Source organism: Pristiophorus japonicus, chromosome 22 (genome assembly GCF_044704955.1).
Source record: "Pristiophorus japonicus isolate sPriJap1 chromosome 22, sPriJap1.hap1, whole genome shotgun sequence".
NCBI lineage: Eukaryota > Metazoa > Chordata > Chondrichthyes > Pristiophoridae > Pristiophorus > Pristiophorus japonicus.
Genome location: NC_091998.1, coordinates 25556458 through 25577796, shown reverse-complemented (window position 1 = coordinate 25577796; position 21339 = coordinate 25556458). Strand labels below are relative to the sequence as shown.

The following is a 21339-nucleotide window of genomic DNA, read 5'->3' as shown; positions in this document are numbered from 1 at the left end:
TTCCAATGAGTAGAGGCCCAACCTACTCAACCTTTCCTCATAAGTCAACCTCCTCATCCCCGGAATCAACCCAATGAACCTTCTCTGAACTGCCTCCAAAGTAAGTATATCCTTTCGTTAAATATGGAAACCAAAACCGCACGCAGTATTCCAGGTGTGGCCTCACCAATACCTTATATAACTGTAGCAAGACTTCTCAGCTTTTATACTCCGTCCCCTTTGCAATAAAGGCCAAGATACCATTGGCCTTCCTGATCACTTGCTGTACCTGCATACTATCCTTTTGTGTTTCATGCACAAGTACCCCCAGGTCTCGCTGTACTGCGGCACTTTGCAATCTTTCTCCATTTAAATAATAACTTGCTCTTTGATTTTTTTTCTGCCAAAGTGCATGACCTCACACTTTCCAACATTATACTCCATCTGCCAAATTTTTGTCCACTCACTTAGCCTGTCTATGTCCTTTTGCAGATTTTTTGTGTCCTCACACTTTGCTTTCCCTCCCATCTTTGTATAGTCAGCAAACTTGGCTACGTTACACTCGGTCCCTTCTTCCAAGTCATTAATGTAGATTGTAAATAGTTGGAGTCCCAGCACTGATCCCTGCGGCACCCCACTAGTTACTGGTTGCCAACCAGAGAATGAACCATTTATCCCGACTCTCTATTTTCTGTTAGTTAGCCAATCTTCTATCCATGCTAATATATTACTCCCAACCCCGTGAACTTTTATCTTGTGCAGTAACCTCTTATGTGGCACCTTGTCAAATGCTTTCTGGAAGTCCAAGTACTCCACATCCACTGGTTCCCCTTTATCCACCCTGTTCGTTACATCCTCGAAGATCTCCAGCAAATTTGTCAAACTTGAGTTCCCCTTCATAAATCCATGTTGACTCTGCCTGACCGAATTTTGCTTATCCAAACGTCCTGCTCCTGCTTCTTTAATAATGGACTCCAACACTTTCCCAACCATCTAATGGCCTTTCTTTGACTGCATGGTTGAAATTGAATCAGCATTTGGAGAAATTAGAATCCATTGTTCCACTGACACCCAGTTACCGCCTGTTTTGATCAAAAATGTAAATTACTGCCCTGTACCGCCTGTTTCATCTGATTATCGAGGGCGCTAATTTCGGTCTTCGATTACCGCTGGTGTTGCTGTAAATCGCCCGCCCACATTTGCCGCCCAGAAATCGGCCAAAATTCCACCCCCCAACGCTAATTTCAACCAAAAAGTATTTTTTAAGGTCCGTTATTGCTCAGAGCACAACTGCCAATTTTTAAAGTACCTACCTTACTTGGGCCCAGCATTGTGCACGATTAAGTATTGCCAGCTGAGATACAAACTTCATTCAGTGTGTTCACTCCATTCAGATATGAAGGTAGAAGAGATTCCATCGAGCAAGTGTCGCTGGACTGTTATGATTTTAGATGCAGAGTAAAGCTCCCGCTACACTGTCCCATCAAACACTCCCAAGGCAGGTGCAGCACGGGTTACATACAGAGTAAGGCTCTCTTTAAACTCGGGTATCATAGGTCAAAGGCCAGTATTGAGCCCACTCCGCTATGAGCACCGAAACAACCTCGATCATTACCTTTCTCTCCTTCATGTTGGCATTGGTCTCGTCCTTGGTCTTCTCTATCCCGAGGGGTGGCATTCCCAACACGCTGTCGAGGCAGGTTTTGATCAGATCAAACATGTCTACCTCGTTCAGAAGAGGATCCAGCTTCCTGCTGCTCAGGTGAAGGAAAACAGGTTGGACAGCCCTCGGATAGGGACCTCAACCCACCTCTGTAGCTTCAAGACGTCCAGAGCTGACCTACTCTTTGCACATTTGCAGCGTCACCCTTGACTATGAAATCACGGGAGAATGACCACGCATGCGCAGAGAAGATTTTCCGGCCGTTTCTGCAGTTCTGCTTCCCTTACTAAAGATAAGAAGATCGGCAAGTTTTCTCCCATTTTCGCCGTCCGCTCCAGTCTGCTAATGCTAGGCTTCACCAATGCTAACATCGAGGACCCAAAAACTGCGGGAGCACGCACCAGCGGTATTCCGTCGGTTAAAAAGACTGAACCGCCCGAATACTGCTAAGGATCAGGCGCCAGCAATAAAACAGGAAATTCTAGCCCTTAAACATTTCAAATAAGCAGTTCCAGCTACTTAACTGGTTCTGAACAAAGGCATTGGCTGTTTTCCCATCGATGTGGTGTCTGTGGCCCTCCGCTGAATTTTGAGGAGAGAAAACGGCTTCCTTTTAATTCTCTAGTTCTTCTGGAAACTATATGAAGATGGAAATGTTCCTATTTTTCCAAAAGGTTCATTTTGGTTTCAGTGAATATGTCCATGAAAGTAGAAATAAATTTGTACTTTGTTAGTTGAATTTTAATTGAGAAAACAATGAAAATATATTTCAGTAAGCGAGACTAGTGATACTGGGGTTATTTTCAAAATTAATAGATTGTAAATATTTGAATTGATGCTGTTTCCTAATGCCAGTATTATCAGCTGTTGGCTGTTTGCAAAAAGAACCAGCTGGGTATTGCATAATGTACTGCCAAAGTGGCCAAAGTGAATGCAATGAATCTTAACCCAAAGACCATCGTATAGAGAAACCATGTGTTCATGTGACGCAACTGTTGTCAGTATCAGCAATAAAATAATGAATTAGATTTGAAAGTTGCTGTAAGCACCTATATAAAATATGAAGAGCATCCGAGGTTTGTTACAAAGATAGTCATTCTGAACAAATTTAATTGCACCCCTTGGGAAAGCGCAAATTCAACAGTTAACGTTTTTTACCCTAAGGTGCTTTTTTCCCAATTTATTTGTTCCAAGGAAGTACATTGCTGAAATGAAGAAATCAGAGAATACCAGGAGATATGCAGCTTGGCCAGAAGCAGCAACCCTTGCATTTGCAGTGGACGGAGCTAATTGCCCCACTGGAAATGACCAAGCAGGCATCAGGTAGGCCATATGGATATGGCTATGTATCTAGTGAATGAGTACATCATGTCACTTTTATGCAATATATACACTTTTTAAATCTTTATCTGTATAATAGATTGTGTATAATCTTGCATTGGTATGAAGAAAAACTGCCATAGAAAATCAAATTTTATTATCTGAATTAAGCATTTTAGATTACTTTTCAATTACTCATTGTGCCCCATTTGGATTATTATGGGTTCTGATTGGAATGTGTTCAACAACCAAATAAATGGCTGTGTAAAAAGGATAAAATGCTTTCTTGTGGATGTTGGTTGCCATTTTGTTGTTTCCCCATCATGGTGGGTGAGGAAGCAATTATGTTTTGTCTGCAACCTCGGCAGCAAAGGTAGGTGGATTTAAAAAAAAAAAGATATTCATCACTGGTTAGGCCTCAGCTATTATTCGGGGCACCACACTTCAGGAAAGATGTAAAGGCCTTGGGGTGCAGAGGAGATTTACCAGGATATTACCAGGGATGAGGAGAGGTTGGAACAGTTAGGACTGTTCTCCTTAGAACAGAGATGGTTACGAGGTAAGCTTATAGAGGTCTTTAAGATGATGAGAGGTTTTGATAGAGTAGATGGAGAAAAATTATCCCCTCAGGTGAGTGGGTCAATAACTATAGGTCATGGATTCAAAATTATTGGTAAAAGATAGAGGGGAGATGAGGAGAAATGTTTTCACTCAGAGTTGTTGGGATTTGGAACGCTCTACCTGAAAAGGTGGTGGAAACTGATATCATACATAATATTAAAAGGGAATTCGGCAGGTACTTGAGGATAAGGAACTGACAGGTTTGTGGGGGTGTGGGACAAAGCATGACTGCTCTTTCAAAGAGCCAGCACAGACATGATGGGCCGAAAGGCCTCCATCTGTGCTGTAAGTTTCTATGATTTTAAAAAGAAAATTTGAGTGTATTGATTATATACTTTAAGTGCATATATCGATATAATCTATAATATGTTTTTAAAAATCCTGTGTCTGCATGCATTTCCTATTTATAAAAACCTTTTGTCAACTTTTTCGATTAAAAATTTCCAGCCATATATTTATAATGGAAGCAGTCTATGTAAACTTGTCCCACTGTAATTGCACCATTCTGCCAGAGGGAGCACTGTAGCATCACAGTTTTGCAGCTCTAAGGTCCTTAGCCTGTAACCCAGAAAACCCTTTTGTGCTCTGAAAAACTACTTTTCTGCTTCCCAAATGTAACAATTTTTAAAAAATTCATTCTTGGGATGAGGGTATTGCTGGCAAGGCCAGCATTTATTGCCCATCCCTATTTATCCGTGAGAAGGTGGTGGTGGGCTTTCTTGAACTGTTGCATCCATGTGGTGAAGGTGCTCCCACAGTGATGTTAGGTAAGGAGTTTCAGGATTTTAACCCAGCATTGATGAAGGAGCAGCAATATATGTCCAAATCAGGCTGATGTGTGACTTAGAGGTGATGGTGTTCCCATGCACCTGCTGCCCATGTCCATCTAGGTGGTGCGGTTTAAGGGTTTAGGAGGTGCTGGTAAAGAAGCCTTGGTGAGTTCCTATAGATAGTACACCCTGAAGCCATAATATGCTGACAGTGGAGGCAATGAATGTTTAAGCCAATGGATTGGGTGCCGATCAAATGGTGCTTGGTTCTGAATAGTATCTAGCTGCTTTAGTGTTGCTGGAACATCACCCATCCAGGCAAGTGGAGTGTATTCCATCACACTTCTGACTTGTGCCTTGTAGGTGGTAGAGAGGCTTTGGGGAGTCAGGAGGTGAGCAACTCTCCATAGAATACCCAGCTAACTTCTCTGTTAGCCATGGCATTTATGTAGCTTATCTAGTTCAGTTTCTGGTCAATAGTGACCCCCGGGATGTTGATGGCAGACTTGGTAATGGTAATACCATTGAATGTTAAAGTGAGCTGGTTATGCTCTCTCTTGTTGGAGACAGTCATTGCCTTCCACTTGTGTGGCATGAATGTTACTTGCCACATATCAGCTCAACCCTGGATATTGTCACGGTCTTGCTGCACAAGGGCATGGACTGCTTCATTATCTGAGTAAATACGAATGGAGCTGAACACTGCAATTATCAGTTAACAGCCCCAGTTCTGACCTCATGATGTTGATTTGGCTATTGTTGAAGCAGCTGAGATGGCTGGGCTTAGGATGCTGCCCTGAGGATCTATAGCAGCAATATCTTGGGGCTCCGAAGATTGGTCTCCACCAGGAATAATGTGGTGTAGGACTTGATGTGCACAACTGTTTCTGCCTGACACCTTGGTAGCCAAATATGCAATGCAAATTACTACTAGTCCGATGGCTTCCCCGCTCATCAAGATGCCATAATTAAATGTGTCCCAGAATGAACTACTTTTGATGTGTAGTCACTGTTGTAATGTAGGGAAACATGGCAGCCAAAATGTGCACAGCAAGGTCCCACAAATAGCAATGAGATAACTATTGTTTTAGTGATGTTGGTTGAGGGATAAATATTGGCCAGGACACCGAGGAGAACTCCCCTACTCTTCAAATCGTACCATGGGATCTTTTACATCCACCTGAAAGAGCACCTCTGACAGTGCAACACTTCTCAGTACTGCACTGAAGTGTCAGCTTAGGTTATGTGCTGAAGTCTTTGGACTGGGAATTGAACCCACAGCCTTCTGACGCAGAGGCAGGAATGCTACCGACTGAGCCAAGTTTGACACACCATAACAATGCACAATATGTTCATGTACCCTTATTCAAATAGAAATGCAAATGCCTAGGTTTGTGGTTATCGGCTCTTTTAGTTTTAGTTCTGATTTGATCATGAATTTATCTTCATGCCAAACCAACACCTGGTAGGGATTTGTTTCAAGTTCACATTTGGTTTCAGTGCAATGCAAGTGGTTCAAAACCTAATTTGAATCCAAATGATGCTTTTTCTCTTCCAGTTGGCTTAAACTCTCTGAAGCCAGAATCTGAATTTTCTGAAATTCAAAATATTCAGCTCCAACAGCTAAACCCAAAGTCTCAAAAGCTGAATTCTCTTACACTAAAACCCACAGTGAGCGTCCAATTTTTTTAGTTGTGATTGTTGTCATGAGTTTATACATAGCTTGTATTATTTGGGAAAAACTTTTATTATAAGAACCAGCAGGATTCTAAGATTATGTTGGTCTGCAGTCTGACACACAAACTATAAGAATACATTTTGTGAAATCCTGCTCCTGATGCGGAACCTTGCACATGAGCATGGATCGGAGTGTTGAGCATGGCAGAATTGCAGAACTCCCAATTTTCCAGTGATTAAAATTACAATCCAGAAAATGGGGAGCACCATGTGTTGGACAATGCTGACCTTCGTGACTGTTTCTCCGAGCCACACTCTTATTGAGTGAGGCCCCATGCTGCGAACCTCACCACTGGGCTAGCCAAAATTCTCAACAAACCTGCAACAGTGGTTGTCTGGTTAAGCTTTAAAGTTATGTTGTTTTATTCGAAGACTGCCTAGTAGGCAATTATTTAAAATTGTTACATGATCGAGCCCACCCCCCCCCCCGGCCCCATTAAATAATTGGAAATTCGTCCTGAAGGTGTCAGCCCATCGCTGTGGGTAGCAATTTTGCCTCTGCGTCTTATGCAGAGAAGTCCTGCTACAACTGTACAGGGTATTGGTGAGGCCACACCTGGAGTACTGTGTACAGGTTTGGTCTCCGTATTTAAAGAAGGATATACTTGCATTGAAGGCAGTTCAGAGAACGTTCACTAGGTTGATTCCGGAGATGAGGAGGTTGACTTATGAAGATAGGTTGGGCCTATATTCACTGGAGTTCAGAAGGATGAGAGGTGATCTTATCGAAACATATAAGATAATGAGGGGGCTCGACAAGGTGGATGCAGTGAGGATATTTCCACTCATAGGGGGAACTAGAACTAGGGGGCATAGTCTCAGAATAAGGGACCGCCCATTTAAAACTGAGATGAGGAAAAATTTCTTCTGAGGGTTGTAAATCTGTGGAATTCTCTGCCCCAGAGAGCTGTAGAGGCTGGGTCATTGATATATTTAAGGCGGAGATAGACAGATCTTTGAGCGATAAGGGAGTTAAGGGTTATGGGGAGCGGGCAAGGAAATGGAGCTGAGTCCATAATCAGATCAGCCATAATCTTATTAAATGGCGGATAAAGCTTGAGGGGCCAAATGGCCTACTCCTGCTCCTATTATGTTCTTATGAGTCAGAAGGTCGTGGGTACAAGTCCCACTTGAGCACATAATCCAGGCTGACACTCCAGTGCAGTACTGAGGTTGTGTTATTTGACTAACTTGATTGAGTTCTTTGAAATATTGAAGAATGTTGATGAGGGTAGTGCAGTTGATGATGTGTATATATGGGCTTTCAAAAGGCGCTTGACAAAGTACCACAATAGATTTATTATCAAAATTGAAACCGATGGGATTAAAGGGACAGTGGCAGCAATGATACAAAATTGGCTAAGGGACAGAAAGCAGAGAGTAGCGGTGAACGGTTGTTTTTCAGACTGGAGGGAAGCATACAGTGGTGTTCCCCAGGGGTCGGTATTAGGACCACTGCTATTTTTGATGCATGTTGATGACCTGGACTTTGTATACAGAGCATAATTTCAAAGTTTGCAGATGACCTGAAACTTAGAAATGTAGGAAAAATGAAAATGTAGTCAACAATGAGGAGGATAGCATAACACTTCAGGAGGTCATAGACAGACTGGTAAAATGGGCAGACACCTGGCAGATGAAGTTTAACCCAGAGAAGTGTGAAGTGATATATTTTATTCCACTATTCCCTGGTGCCTTGGCCAATATTTATCCCTTAATCAACATTACTAAAACACAGATGATCTGGTTGTTATCAAATTGCTGTTTGTGAGACCTTGCTGTGTACAAACTGGCTGTCCTGTTTCCTACATTACAATAGTGACTACACTTCAAAAAGTGCTTCATTGCCGGTAAAGCGCTTTGGGTTGTCTATGGTCGTGAAATGCGCTATAAAGATAAATCCGTCCCTCCTTCCACCTACCCACCTACCTAGCTGGGGGTATATGAACACAAATCTTTGAATGTGGCAGGACAACTTAAGAATTGTGTTTTTAAAAAAAAAAGCATATGGGATCCTTGGCTTTATTAATAGTGGAATAGAGTAAGAAAGCAAGGAAATTATGCTAAACCTTTATAAAACACTGGTTAGGTCTCAGCTGGAATATTGTGTTCAATTCTAGCCAGCACACTTTGGGAAGGAGGTCAAGGCCTTTGCGAAGGGACAGAAGAGATTACTAGAATGGTACCAGGGATGAGAGACTTCAGTTATGTGAAGAGACTGGAGAAGCAGGGGTTGTTCTCCTTGGACCAGAGAAGGGTAAGGGAGATTTGATAGAATAATGAAAGTTCAAAATAATGAAAAGTTTTGATGAGTAAATAAGGAAAAACTTTCCATTGGCAGAAGAGTCGTAACAGGGGACACAAATTAAAGGTGATTGGCACAAGAATGACACAAGATGACACGAGTTGCTGTAATTTGGAATGCATTCTGAAAGTAGTAACTTTCAAAAAGGAATTGGATAAATACTTGAAGGTAAAACAATTACAGGGCTACAGGGAAAGAGCAGGGGAGTGGGATTAATTGGAAAGCTCTACCAAAGAGCCAGCACAGGCAAGATGGCCTGATTGGCCGTCTCCTGTGCTGTATCATTCTATGCTTCTATTCTAAGAATTTGAGGAACCCTGGACATTTCACATTTTTCACTCAAGTAGTTCATGTGATGATTTGCTGCAAAAATATTGGCAGTTGATGTCAAAATGGAGGATAATTCGTGTAGAGTGGTGCTCCCAAAGCCATGTTTTAATAATTAGTCATGGAGATGGTTTACATTTCTATATGTGAGTCATGGGCCTGGGAGTCCAGTCTAATGAACTATTTAAAATGGTACCTCATGGAGAAAAGTTGGTTGTCAGATCAATAATGTTAGTTCTACTATCCATTATTGCTGTTTCTCACCAAGATCTCAGGCTGTGTCTATGAGTCCTGCTGTTCACTGGGAAACAGCAATGGAGAAATTTGTAAGGCTGGCAGCAGGCAGAATAGAGACAGTAAGGGAAGAATGAGAGCAGGGCAGGTCACATAAAGACTGAGAAATGTTCCAGACAAACAGAAAATTGGAGATCACAAGAATAAAATGGGGAAACAATTGGTAGGCAGTAAGTGGTAAACGACAGGGTGAACTTTGTTTATCTGGCACCCTCGGGACCTGGCCTGGGCCGGAGAAGGGATTTTGCCAGACGAAGTGAGGTCACATTAAATTGGATGGTACAGGTACTGAGCAAGGGGATATCAGGGCTGGTTGGCTTGGGTCTGAGAGTGCAGCAGAGAGATCGGGTGTGTGGGGGGCAGGGGGGGGGGGAGTGGATCGCGTTGTCAGGCCAACGGTTGCGGGAGTCAGCAGCAAGGAAGGACTTCAAATTGTTCATGTCGAAATTCTGCACATGTGCCACCCAGTGGCCGGGAATGGTGCCGGACGACGGGTGGCGCTAGATAAGGGAGTCCTGGATAAGGGAGGTTCAACCTGGTATTAGGTAAAGCACCATGTAACAGTGCTATCATTTTGCTAAAACTGATGTATTTCCAACCTAATTGCATCGCATTTTTTAGGCACTATGGCCCCAAGTTTCCACATGATTTGCTCCTGATTTTTAGGAGCAACTGGTGGAGAATGGAGTATCTTAGAAATCGGAATTCTCCACATTTAAGTTTTCTGCAGTTCTAGTCAGGTAGAACAGTTTCACTTTTGAACAGAATTTTTTTTTCAAAAGGGGGCGTGTCCGGCCACTGACGCCTGATTTGAAAGTTTCCACAGTGAAAACGTACTCCAAACTAACTTAGAATGGAGCAAGTGAAGATTTTTGTAGGCTTGAAAAAACCTTGTCTACACATTAAAAAATCAGGCGCAGGTTACAAATTAGGCGTCAGGGAGGGGGGGTGGGGGGGGAGAAGGGAAGTCATTAAATTCTACAATAAATCCTTAGTTATACTTATACAAATATTATACAAATAAATCCAACCTGAATAAAAATTTATAAGCAGAGAAAAGATTAAATAAACCATGTTCCTACCTGTGTGAAAGTGCTTCAGGCAGGCCTTTCAGGCAGCGGTTTGCTGTCGGGACCGAAGGCTGAACGGGCCGGGCCCGAGACTTTGGGCAGGGCCCGTCCCCAGCACCAGATTTACAGGTAGGTGGCGTTGGGTCGGGTCGGGGGGAGGGAGGTTCGGTTCGGGTCGGGGGGAGGGAGGTTCGGTTCGGGTCGGGGGGAGGGAGGGGGAGGTCAGGTCGGGGAGAGGGAGGTCAGGTCGGATCCAGTCCGGGGGCGGGGAGCGGGAGTCGGGTCGGGTCCAGTCGGGGTGCGGGGGTGCGCGGGAGTCGGGTCGGGTCCATTCGGGGGGCGGGGAGCGGGAGTCGGGTCGGGTCCAGTCGGGGGGGTGGGGAGTGGGAGTCGGGGGGGGGTCCAGTCGGGGGAGGGGGGGAGCGGGAGTTGGGTCGGGTCCGGGGGGGCAGCGGGAGTCGGGTCCGGTCGGGTCCAGAGGCGGTGGGGGAGCGGGTGTCGGGTCTGGTCCGGGGCGGGGGGAAGCAGGAGTCGAGTCGGGTCGGGAGGAAGCAGGAGCTGGCAGTGGGAGGAGCCTTATTCACGCAGCCCCAGTGAGGCCATTCGGCCAGGGCTAGAGGCTGCGTGCTTCGGGCCCCTCCCACACAGTTTCGGGCGCCTGGAGCTACTGCAGCGCGCATGTGCAGAGGTCCCGGCACTGTTTTCAGCGCAGGGACCTGGCTCCGCCCCCCCACAGCTCGTGCTGCGCTGCGCCGAGGGCCAGAGGACCTGCAGGGAGGTGGAGAATACGGAGGTTTTTTTTAGGCGCACTTTGTGGCGCGAAAAATGGGCGTCCAGGTCGGGACTGCGCCGTTCTAGGCGCTGCTCGAAACTTTGGCCCTATATTTCATTTGCCATATCGTTGCCCACGTACTTAACCTGTCTATATCCCTTTGCAGCCTTTTTGCATCCTCGTAACAACTTACTTTTCCATCTAGCTTTGTATCGTCAGGGAACTTTGATACATTACAATCTGTCCCCTCATCTAAGTCATTAATATAGATTGTAAATAGCTGAGGCCAAAGCACTGATCCATGCGGTACCCCACTAGTTGGAGCTTGCCAACCTAAAAATCACCCGTGTGTTCCTACTCTTTGTTTTCTGTCCATTACCCAATCCTCAGTCCATGGTAATATATTGCCCCCAATCCCATGAGCCCTAATTTTGTGTAATAACCTCTTGTGTGTCAGATTATCAAATGTTTTTTGAAAATCCAAATACACTACATCCACTGGTCCTCCTTATCTACTTTACTAGTTACAACCTCAAAAAATCGAACCAATTTGTCAAAACACGATTTCACTTTCAGAAATTCATGTGACCCTGCCCAGTCATATTATGATTTTCTAAGTGCCCTGTTACTACATTCGTAATAATAGATTCTAGTATTTTCCCTACTATTGATGTCAGGCTAACTGTTTTCTCTCTCCTTTCTTGAATAGCAGGGTTGCATTTGGGGACTGTTCTAGAATCTGGTACATTCTGGAAGATCAAAACCAATGCATACACTATCTTTGTAGCCACCTCTTTTAAAACCCTAGGTTGTAGGCCATCAGGTCCAGGGAATTTGTTGGTTTTTAGTCCCATTAATTACTCCAGTACAATTTCTTTACTAATACTAATTTGTTTAAGTTCCTCATTCTCACTGGACCCTTGATTCCTTACTTTGTCCGGAATGTTTTTTGTGTCTTCTAATATGAAAACAGATACAAAGTATTTGTTTAATGTCTCTGCCATTTCCTTATTCCCCATTATAATTTCTCCTGTCTCTGCCTGTAAGGGACCCACGTTGACTATTGTTAATCTCTTCCTTTTTACATACATATAGAAGCTTTTACAATCTGTTTTTTATATCTTTTGCTAGTTTACTCGGCATATTCTCTTTTCTCTCTCTCACTTTCTTAGTCATCCTTTGTTGAATTCTAAAATCCTCGCAATCCTCAGGCTTGCTTCTCTTCTTGGCATCATTAATAAGCCTCTTCCTTTAATCCAACGCTATCTTTAATTTCTCTTGTTAACCACAGTTGGCCAATTTTCCCGTGGAGTTTTTATTCCTTTGGGGAATGTATATTGGTTGCGAATTATGAATTGTTTCTTTAAATGTTTGTCATTGCTTATGTACCGTCATATCTTTCTACCTTGGCCAACTCGCCCCTCATACCTATATAGTTTGCTTTTTTAAGACACTAGTTTTGGACTTGACTAAACCACTATCAGACTTTAAAATTGTATCATAGGCTCCTTTACTACAAGGTTATTAATTAACCCTGTCTCAGTGCACAATACTAGATCTAAAATAGCATGTTCCCCAGTTGGTTCCTCGACATACTGATCTAGAAAACTATTATGAGTGCATTCCATGAACTCTTCCTCTGGACTATTACTGCAAATTTTGTTTGTCCAGTCCATATGAAAATTTAAGTCTACCATGATTATTGTATTCCCCATGTTACATGCATCTAATTTCCTGATTTTATACTGTGCCTAACACTACAGCTACTGTTAGGGGAACCTATAAAATGCTGCCCCCTGTTGTTTCTTAGCTCTACCAAAAGTGTTTCTACATCTTGATTTTCTGAGCTAAGATTCTTTCTCTTTTCTGCCTTTGTCCCATTTTTTATTATCAGGGCCAACCACCCCCCGCCCCAACCTTTTCCATTTTGCCTATCTCTTCTAAAAGTCAAGTATCCTAGAATATTTAGTTCCCAACCTTGATCACTCTGCAACCACACCTCCATAATAGCTATTGAATGAATCGCATTCATTTCTATCTGCTATTAATTCACCAATTATTCTGTGAATGCTTCGCGCATTCAGATATAGCGCCTTTAGCTTTAATATTTTCTCTGTTTTTCCCTGATGTCACCTTAATCACTAACGCTCTTTTACCTTTTATTAAGCAATCTGACCCTTCCTGACTAACTCTGCTTATTTTTTTACCTAGATAGCTACTCTGTTCTGCAGCCTTGACACATCTCTTACTGCTTTTGAATTTACCCTTTCCTGAATCCTTACTCCCCCCTTCAGTAGTTTAAAGCCCTACTTACTACCCTAATTATTTGATTCACCAGGACACTAGTCGGGGCCTTAAGTGGAGCCTGTTATCCCTCTCCCCCCCCCCCCCCCCCCCACAATGCCCTGGAATGTCTGCACCTCGGACTCCAGCTCAACAACTCTGAGCTGAATATCCTCGAGATGCAGGCACTTATTGCAGATATGGTTGTCTGAGATCGCAGAGCTCCCCACAAACTCCCACATGCTGCCATTGGGGCACACCTGCACTGCCATCCCCATCTAACCTAGTTTTATTTAATTAATTAATAAAGTTTATGTATTTATTCAACTTTGCTTATATTTTTATTTATTTGAACTAATTACTTTATCTAGTTTTAAGTTATAGGTAAATTAAATTAAATATTTACCTGTAACACGAACTACAATAAGCATTCGAGGCAAAAAGCAGCATCGCTTTCCCCCTCTGCACCGAATTCCCACTCTCCAATTCCCAACTTTTACGCTCTGTTTATGATGCACTCCATTTCTAACCAGCACTGTGCGATCCTGATCTTTGTGATAGCAAGGTTACAGTGTTTTACCACCAACAGAGCAAAATAAACACCATGAGAGAAGAAATAGATTGTTTTGAAGTGCATTAAAAATATGTAAATCTGTAATATTTATCACATTCTATGAATAAACATTTTTTAAACCACCTCTTTCCCATTTCAGTACTGAATTTTTAGACTATGAATGAACCATTACACTGTTTCCAGAAGACCACTGAAGTACAGCAAATGCTTATAGACACATGACATTATATCAGAGACCATAAAAGACCATTGTAAATATGCATCTAATTGAAGAGATTTCTGTTGCAATCTAGTTTATTCATGGCCACCAATAGCATTTGAATAAAATAGTTATTTTATTAAAAATAACATTTTAATATACCTGACCAAAGTCAGCATCAGGTCTGCTAATGAGGTAGGCAACAAGCTTGTGCTACCACAATGGAGCTTCACCCCCTGGGAGTGCAAAGCGGAAGCTTGGGTATGTGCTGCCTATAATTTTACATCTGTTACAGGCAAGAGAATTGTGGGCAGAGCACATCTAAATTTCCTGGAAGGTGAATAATACAACCGTGTAAAATTGTCCCTATTATCTTCCTTGCCTTAGAGGTGGAACAGTTGAAGACTTGGAAAGATTTGAAACATGTTGCCACACAGGTCTGCTAAAATCTCAAAGATTATTATCGTTTGCTACATTGTTCAGGTACACAACTTTTGAGATCCAGAGGCCTAACCTTAGAGGAGGAAGTCCACCCACAAGGGTAGAACAGGACCCTAGCAATTACCCAGAAGATATCCCTGTTGAAACTCCTTTACAGTGAGGTACAATCACATGCCAGGCCCTTATATGCAAGACCTTCACCCAAGTGCCTGAGCTGGCAGGTGCACTAGCCATCCTATTAACGCATGCATAATGCAGTCGCCCAATACAACTGTTACATTTTTCGGCCTTTGCTGCCTTTTTTCTTCTACAGACTTAAGTTTCTGAAGAGTATCGTCAGTGGCCCTGATATCTAGGCAAGTGGCAAGTCCATTATAACAGGAAAACCTTGTTTAAATTGCTTTAGCTACTGGACCTTACACCTGTAAAAATCAGCAGAGCATCCCATCAGACCTTGTTTTAGATTGTAGCAAATTTATTGAACAATATGTAAACAAGTGAACATATAATAATAACATACATGTATGTATTTGCAGAACCAGCTCCTTGAATGAAATTAAAATGGTGTAGTCGTTATGCTAAGTTATTTTATAGTTGGCATTTGTATACATATTTTTTGTCTTGGTAGCCTTTCTAACTGCATGAACTATCTTTGAAGGTTCTAACCGACTTGACCCTCTGGTTTGAACCATTTCATATACTCTGCAGTCACGGATATGAATAACTGTCAGCTAGCTTCAAAAATAACTGTCACATACAGATAACTGAGCAAAACCTATTTTTAGTTGAATGAATGACTTTGCTTCTTCCTCAAGCTTTTAAGTAGCTATGGCGACAGTCTCCAAATCCTCATATTTATATCAAGCTAAGCCGAGGGCCCAATTCTGACTGCAGCTGATTTTTAACCTTTAGTTTTGTGACTGATTTAAAGGACTGCAGAAGAGCAGAAACTAAACAAAAGTATTTCCATTTTTCATGGTCTTTATTTACATAGTATTTTTTGATCTTTGATCTGTTAAGACTTTATGCATTATCAACTCCATCACTTGCCCACAGACTCCATTTCCTGCCTTCACATTTGTTTTGCCATCAGTTGTTTTTTGCTGTTTTGTTGGCCTGTATAGCCTTTGCAGAGGCTGAAAAGTACTTGTTTTTCCTATATATGGTCACTTGCCTTCTATTTCTGGTGCACAGCCGTTTTAGCAAGCACCCCCTAAAGACCCATTCGGGATAGGAGGTTACTTAGCATATGAAAAGAAGACCAACCCAATATGACTAGTGGTCAACGCTTCTTGATATGGATCAACAAATGCTTGCAGTGCTTCAGTATCAGAAGTAGAAAGTAGCCTATTAGCTATATCATCTTACTTTTCGCCAGGGTAAATGCAACACATGTTTAAACAGGGTAGACAACATGTATCTAAATTAGCTAAGCTCTGTAAAGTACTGCTGTTCTGTTATGTTTAGTACTGGCGTGATGTGATCTGGTTATATTTAATGCCTGTGCATACATATGTTTAAACCGTATTGAATTTAGTTTAAGAAATTTATGCAAAAAATATCCTAATGCATTTTATTAGTTAAGAGTGAATCAGAGGCCAGAATTTTCACCTAAAAATAAAATGAGTGGGTTTGGAGTGTGGGAGCAGTTAAAGTGTTAAAAATGGGATTCCCGCCCTGATCCCGCAGGCAACCTGAATACTTCCGGTTTTACCTGAGGCAGGATGGAGCGGAGAACCAACCCACTGCCAGGGGGAGTTATCTCAATTTAAATATTGTAATGAGGTTGGAAACCCCTTTTTTTCCCCCCTCCATTTTGTGTTAAACTGCATGGGGACTGGTTTTGCATAATTTGTGAAAACCGGCAATTAAACAGAGGTGGGGACTGCTGCATCCAGGAGTAAGTGGCTTTATACCTACCTCCTGGATCGAGGGTCCCAACCATACCCACCCCATGCGATTGCCGACCACTTTCCCCCCTCCCCACACGATCCCCGAACCCTGCCGATCCTCCTTCTGCGATCCATCCCCCCACTACTGAGGCCTGCCCCCCTCACCCCCCCCCCCCGGCCCTGCCCGCAGCCAGCCAGCCTGCCTCAAATGGGCTTGCTGCGGGCAGGAATCCAAGGCTTCACATTCAAATCAGGCTCTGCTATTAAAGTCGGCAGGGCCTGCGGGAAACCCTGCCCACCTGGAGAACATTTTTTTAAGTCACCTTTTGGATACAATCGTTGCAGTTATCATCAATTTTCTGAATTAAAACAGTCATATGCTGGTTTTCTTACTGGTAACACAGCATCTGCAGAAAGATGCATTTGATATCAGGCAAATTTAGTGATCCTGAGCTCCTACCAGAGTCTTGCTTGATGGGAATGCAGGTTGAAGTATATCTGCGTTATAGCCCTATCTCTGACCTGCACTCCTGTCTAGCAAATCTTTCATCCAGCGGGATCACTGAATTTACCCTGTTGAGTTTGTCAATGTACACATGCACTAATGCATGCATATTAGAATTTCCTTGGATGAGCTGAGTTGAATAACTAATATGTGGGTAAAGAAATCTTCCATATACATTAGTGCAACATAGTTTTATTTTGAGATTTAAAATAATCAATAAATTGCACAGATGATTTGCAACTTAATTTTCCTTGATGCAACTTTTTCACCTTTTAATGGACCAATATCAAAACTATTCATTCATTAATTTACCAATAATGCAAACACTTAGTGAGATAATGGCTGGGGAAGGGTGAAAATATTAAATGCAGTTAAAGTATTAAAGCACTTGGGTGTTAAAGTAATAGTAATGCTGGTTTGCATATTCCAAGGTAGGTTTTAACAGCAGCAAATATTTAATGTTGTGTACTAACATCTAATTAACTTTCGGCATGTTACAAATTTGAAATAGTTATGTGGTGTACCCTACTGGAATCATAGATTACACTGGGTAAGGCCTTTATCATCCCAACAGGCTAACTCCAATATCATTGAAACATCATCAGAACGTGTCGGTATAAAATGATTCTGTACACTGTTCGGATGAATATGCAGGTGTCAGGCACTACTACTGATGAGTGTTGGATGCACTGGTGTATATTCAATAAATGCAACAAGCTCCATATAAATGTTGTGCTTTATTCTGTATACACCAAATGGAAATGGATGCAAGTGCAGCATTAAAGAGGAGGAAAACATTTATTTGGTACAAACCCACATACGTCCTCGTAAATATATTAATGACTGCGCAAACCATAGGATATAAGAAGACCATGCATGACTGAAACCATTACAGTTATAAACCATAAAGTAAACGGGAAATTTGCTGATCATTTCAAACCTACCAATGAACTAGGATTGAAACACCAGCAAGCAGAGGGAAATAGACTACACCAGAGAGAAATGTGAAAAATGAACTTCAACAACTTGCAACATATTGTCCAATGAATATGATCTTCTATTTAATACATATTCCTCGTAACTTTGTTCTGTTCATGGATTTGTAAAGCTACTGACTCCTGAGCTTCGCAAGAACTTGGCATCATCCAAACAGTGGTGCTACCAATTAGGCCCAACTCAGTCATAAGAGAAATGAAGGAGTGCACTGCGGCATGGCCCTTAAGTAGCAGTTCCTGAGAGTTCTGAATGGCAACGTACTGGAATAAAAGGGTTACTGATTTCATGTTAGTGTTGTAAGCAGCTTGACTGGATCTGCGCCCAATTGCCTAGCTTAGTTGCTTAATATTTTATGCAATGTTGTGATGCTAGTGTAGCTATCTCACTGTCCATGGCCACAACCATTGTTGATGACCTGATGAAGTTGCTGCATATTCATCTCCAGTAGGCTCAGAGACCCAATTTTATACTTACCAAACGATTATTGATTGAACTGATCAATTATTACCTCAGGGATTTTTCATGTTTTGGAATATGTTTATAATATTCTATGGGGGCGAAATTGCATACTGCTCCGGTTGAGGGTGGTAACAGCTGCGAAGCGGGACTTCCTGCACCAGGCGCAGAAGTCCCACGCGGGCAGCTAAATTGGGCTTACTGCCTCCGGGAGGAAGTGGAGCGCAAAGTCTTGCGTCCACTTCCTCTCGAGGTCGGACCTAGGGCGCTAACCTTCTGAAATTTTCCAGCACTACGCAGAGAGATGTGTGCCGGATTGGTGCCACGGCACCCGCTCCCTCGTGGCGCAGCGGTGGCCCCTTCTCCCTCAAGCAGTATTCGCACTGCGCACACGGCCTAAAGCCCCGAAGCTGTTGTGGGCATTGCCCACGACAGCCACACTGGGCGCTACCGAATTTTCGCTCCGGGACGGAAACAGGTCGTTGCGCACGATGATGACGTCGTCATCGCCGGCGCAGCGGCCCGGGGCACTACTGGCGGGAAGGATGCTCCCGGTTAGCTCCGCCGCTAAACTCCCATGGAATTTTGCAGGAGTCGGTAACGGAGCCGCGTCTGGACGAGACGTCGTTTACGCCCCATTAGCGCACCCCGGGGCGTTAATGTGAGCCGCAAATACCCTGAATTTCTCAGCCTATACGTTTTTCAGTTTTGGCACATTTGCCTTGATGTACCTAATTTTTATAAACTATATTATAAGAATTCTAATTAGGTTCTATTTTAAAGTAAATACTAGTAGATCCCTTGTGGCATTGCTCACTGGTACTCCAGCTTTTTTTTTTCCTATTGAGACGTTCTTAGCTACAACCTAAAGGCAACAGTGGTTTGCCCATCACTGTAATACAACAAATTTACTGAAGCAATATATCACATCACTGATTTGAGGTAAAAATATGACATCGCTTACTAATGCTGAAAGATGCCAGCCTCTCAGATATAATATTTGTTAATATCATTTATCGACTTTTAATATACAGGTTGGACCTCTCTGGTCCGGCACCCTTGGGAACTGACCGTTGCCGGACCAGAAAATTTTCTGAACTTCGGGAGGTCAACTGGTGACAATGCTGCTGATAACGACCGATGCGTTCTGCACATGCGCTGCACAGAAGCTTACTGCGCAGGATTTAGTCATCCAGAATCACTCCGTTTTTTAAAATCCTCGGGCCCAGCTTTGACGCCTCAGTCAGCCGCCTGCCCTTCCCTTCCTTTCCCTTTCCTTGCCCGGACCGCTTAACTCAATGAACACCAACACCAACACCTCAAAAAACCACATACATATACACACATACACAAAAAACTAGAGATTGGAGATAAAGTGGAGAATAAAGTCAAGGAGCGATGCCGACCCTTACTCACGATCCTACTCCCGGCGCCAGTCCATGTGTAAGCCGCGAGCAGAGCCTGACTGGTGGAAACGGCAGCCTCCTAGCACCGAGAGAGAGAGAGAGAGAGAGAGACACACACACACACACAACAACCCTCCCCAAGACTGCGGCGGCCCACACACACACACACACACACACCGGTTCTTGCAGCGTGGAGTGTGCGATGGATCTTGAGATGGAAAATCAGAGCGAGCCTGCCTCCCTCTCGACCCCCCCCAGCCCACCCCCGGGCAGGTCAGAGCGCTTTGCACAATACACAGCAGCGTCATTGTGCAACATGCACGCGCTCTGTGTCTGTGGCTCTCGCTCGCAGCCTGTGGGCGTGGTCCCCAGCACCAGCAGAACCCGCACTTGTCAACAGCTGTTGGAAACTGCCAGCACTCTGTTCCAGGATAAATTGCAGCTCAAGGTCCACTGTCTAGAAGAAGGGCAGGTCCATGCAGGGAACCTTTTTACAGGCATTTCTGATATTAAATAATTAAGTTTATGCACATGCTTTTTTGTGATTTTTCTCTCAGAAGTGTGTTTTTATGTATTATCCTTATAACGATGGTTTCTTGCTTTATACACTTGCCTGGGTGAAGAGGGAAAATGGTAGCTGAAAACAGCATGAATAAATTATTTTATTTGTAAGTTATGTGGTACTTGCTGATTATTAAATGGTAATTTAGAAAATAAATTGAGACTTTTGATTGCTTGACTTTTCTGTTGCTTACTAATTCCTCTTTGGCACTTTTGATGCTTTTTGATTGATTTTGTTCCTGTTTAGTCAATTGAATATTTGATGGGTAACTTAAAAGAATAAGTGCTATTTTCTGTGACTCTATGGACATGTGACTCTTCGCCATATGACGGTGCCCAAGATGAGATACCGCAGAGGCTACGCTTTCAGCTGTGACACATTTGATGTGACACGAGGAATGGGTGCTAGATGCAAGCCTTTTAATTATTTAGGTATTATTTATCATTTGAGCTGGGAGATGCCAGTGGAAATAATTTTTTTAATTTTCCATTGATTATGACATTAGAAAGAAGTTTCACCTACACTAACACCATCTCTTAAGAGTGATGTATTGTAGGAATTTTCAACTCTTAAGTACTGAGATGAACATCATATGTGAGACAGTCAAATTTATCTCTAGCTTTGTTACACAGACAGTCTCGCTTATGGAAATATTTATCACACTGCTCTGCTGGCTATAAAATGACTTTTATATAATCCTGAATGTGGGGAACCGATTGCCTGTTCTGTCTGGAGTTCTATATATCTATTACTCACTTTTGACCCTCCTCCCTCTGTCTTGAAAAAATAGTTGTGTGATGTGCTTGCTTTGTGTACCCCATGCTGATTGAGTAGGAACAAGACTGCGTCTCGAATTTTACTTGTGTACTGTACCTGAATACCTACAAACAACTTTTCACATTTTACTGCTTAATATACATAGTTCATAATGCAGGAGTAATTGATAATGTTACATATTACAGATTGTAACTGTCATCATTAAACAATAGAGGCCGCATTTTACGGTCAGCGGCGAAGTGACGATGCTTACCACTGACCTGGAAAAATCTGTCCCTGCCCACAAAGACATAGTGGTCTCTGTGGTATTGATTTCACCTCTCCCGGCGTTAATTTGATTCTGGCACCAAGTCTAGGGGATCTCCAACATCCAGCAACAGTGATGTCATC

General features: G+C 42.9%; 1 protein-coding gene across 7 annotated transcripts in view; it reads left to right on the top strand.

The window, feature by feature from the left end:
• LOC139234909 (A disintegrin and metalloproteinase with thrombospondin motifs 14) overlaps window positions 1-21339 on the top strand; it is a 244455-nt gene that overhangs the window by 42029 nt on the left and 181087 nt on the right. Inside the window, exon 2 of one of the 7 annotated variants that reach the window (XM_070865782.1) lies at window positions 2837-2965. The exons of the other annotated variants lie outside the window; for them this stretch is intronic. Within the exon in view, the coding sequence (XP_070721883.1) occupies window positions 2881-2965 (85 nt within the window). The 5' untranslated portion in view covers window positions 2837-2880. The remainder of the gene's footprint in view (window positions 1-2836; window positions 2966-21339) is intronic. 7 annotated transcript variants of the gene reach the window in all.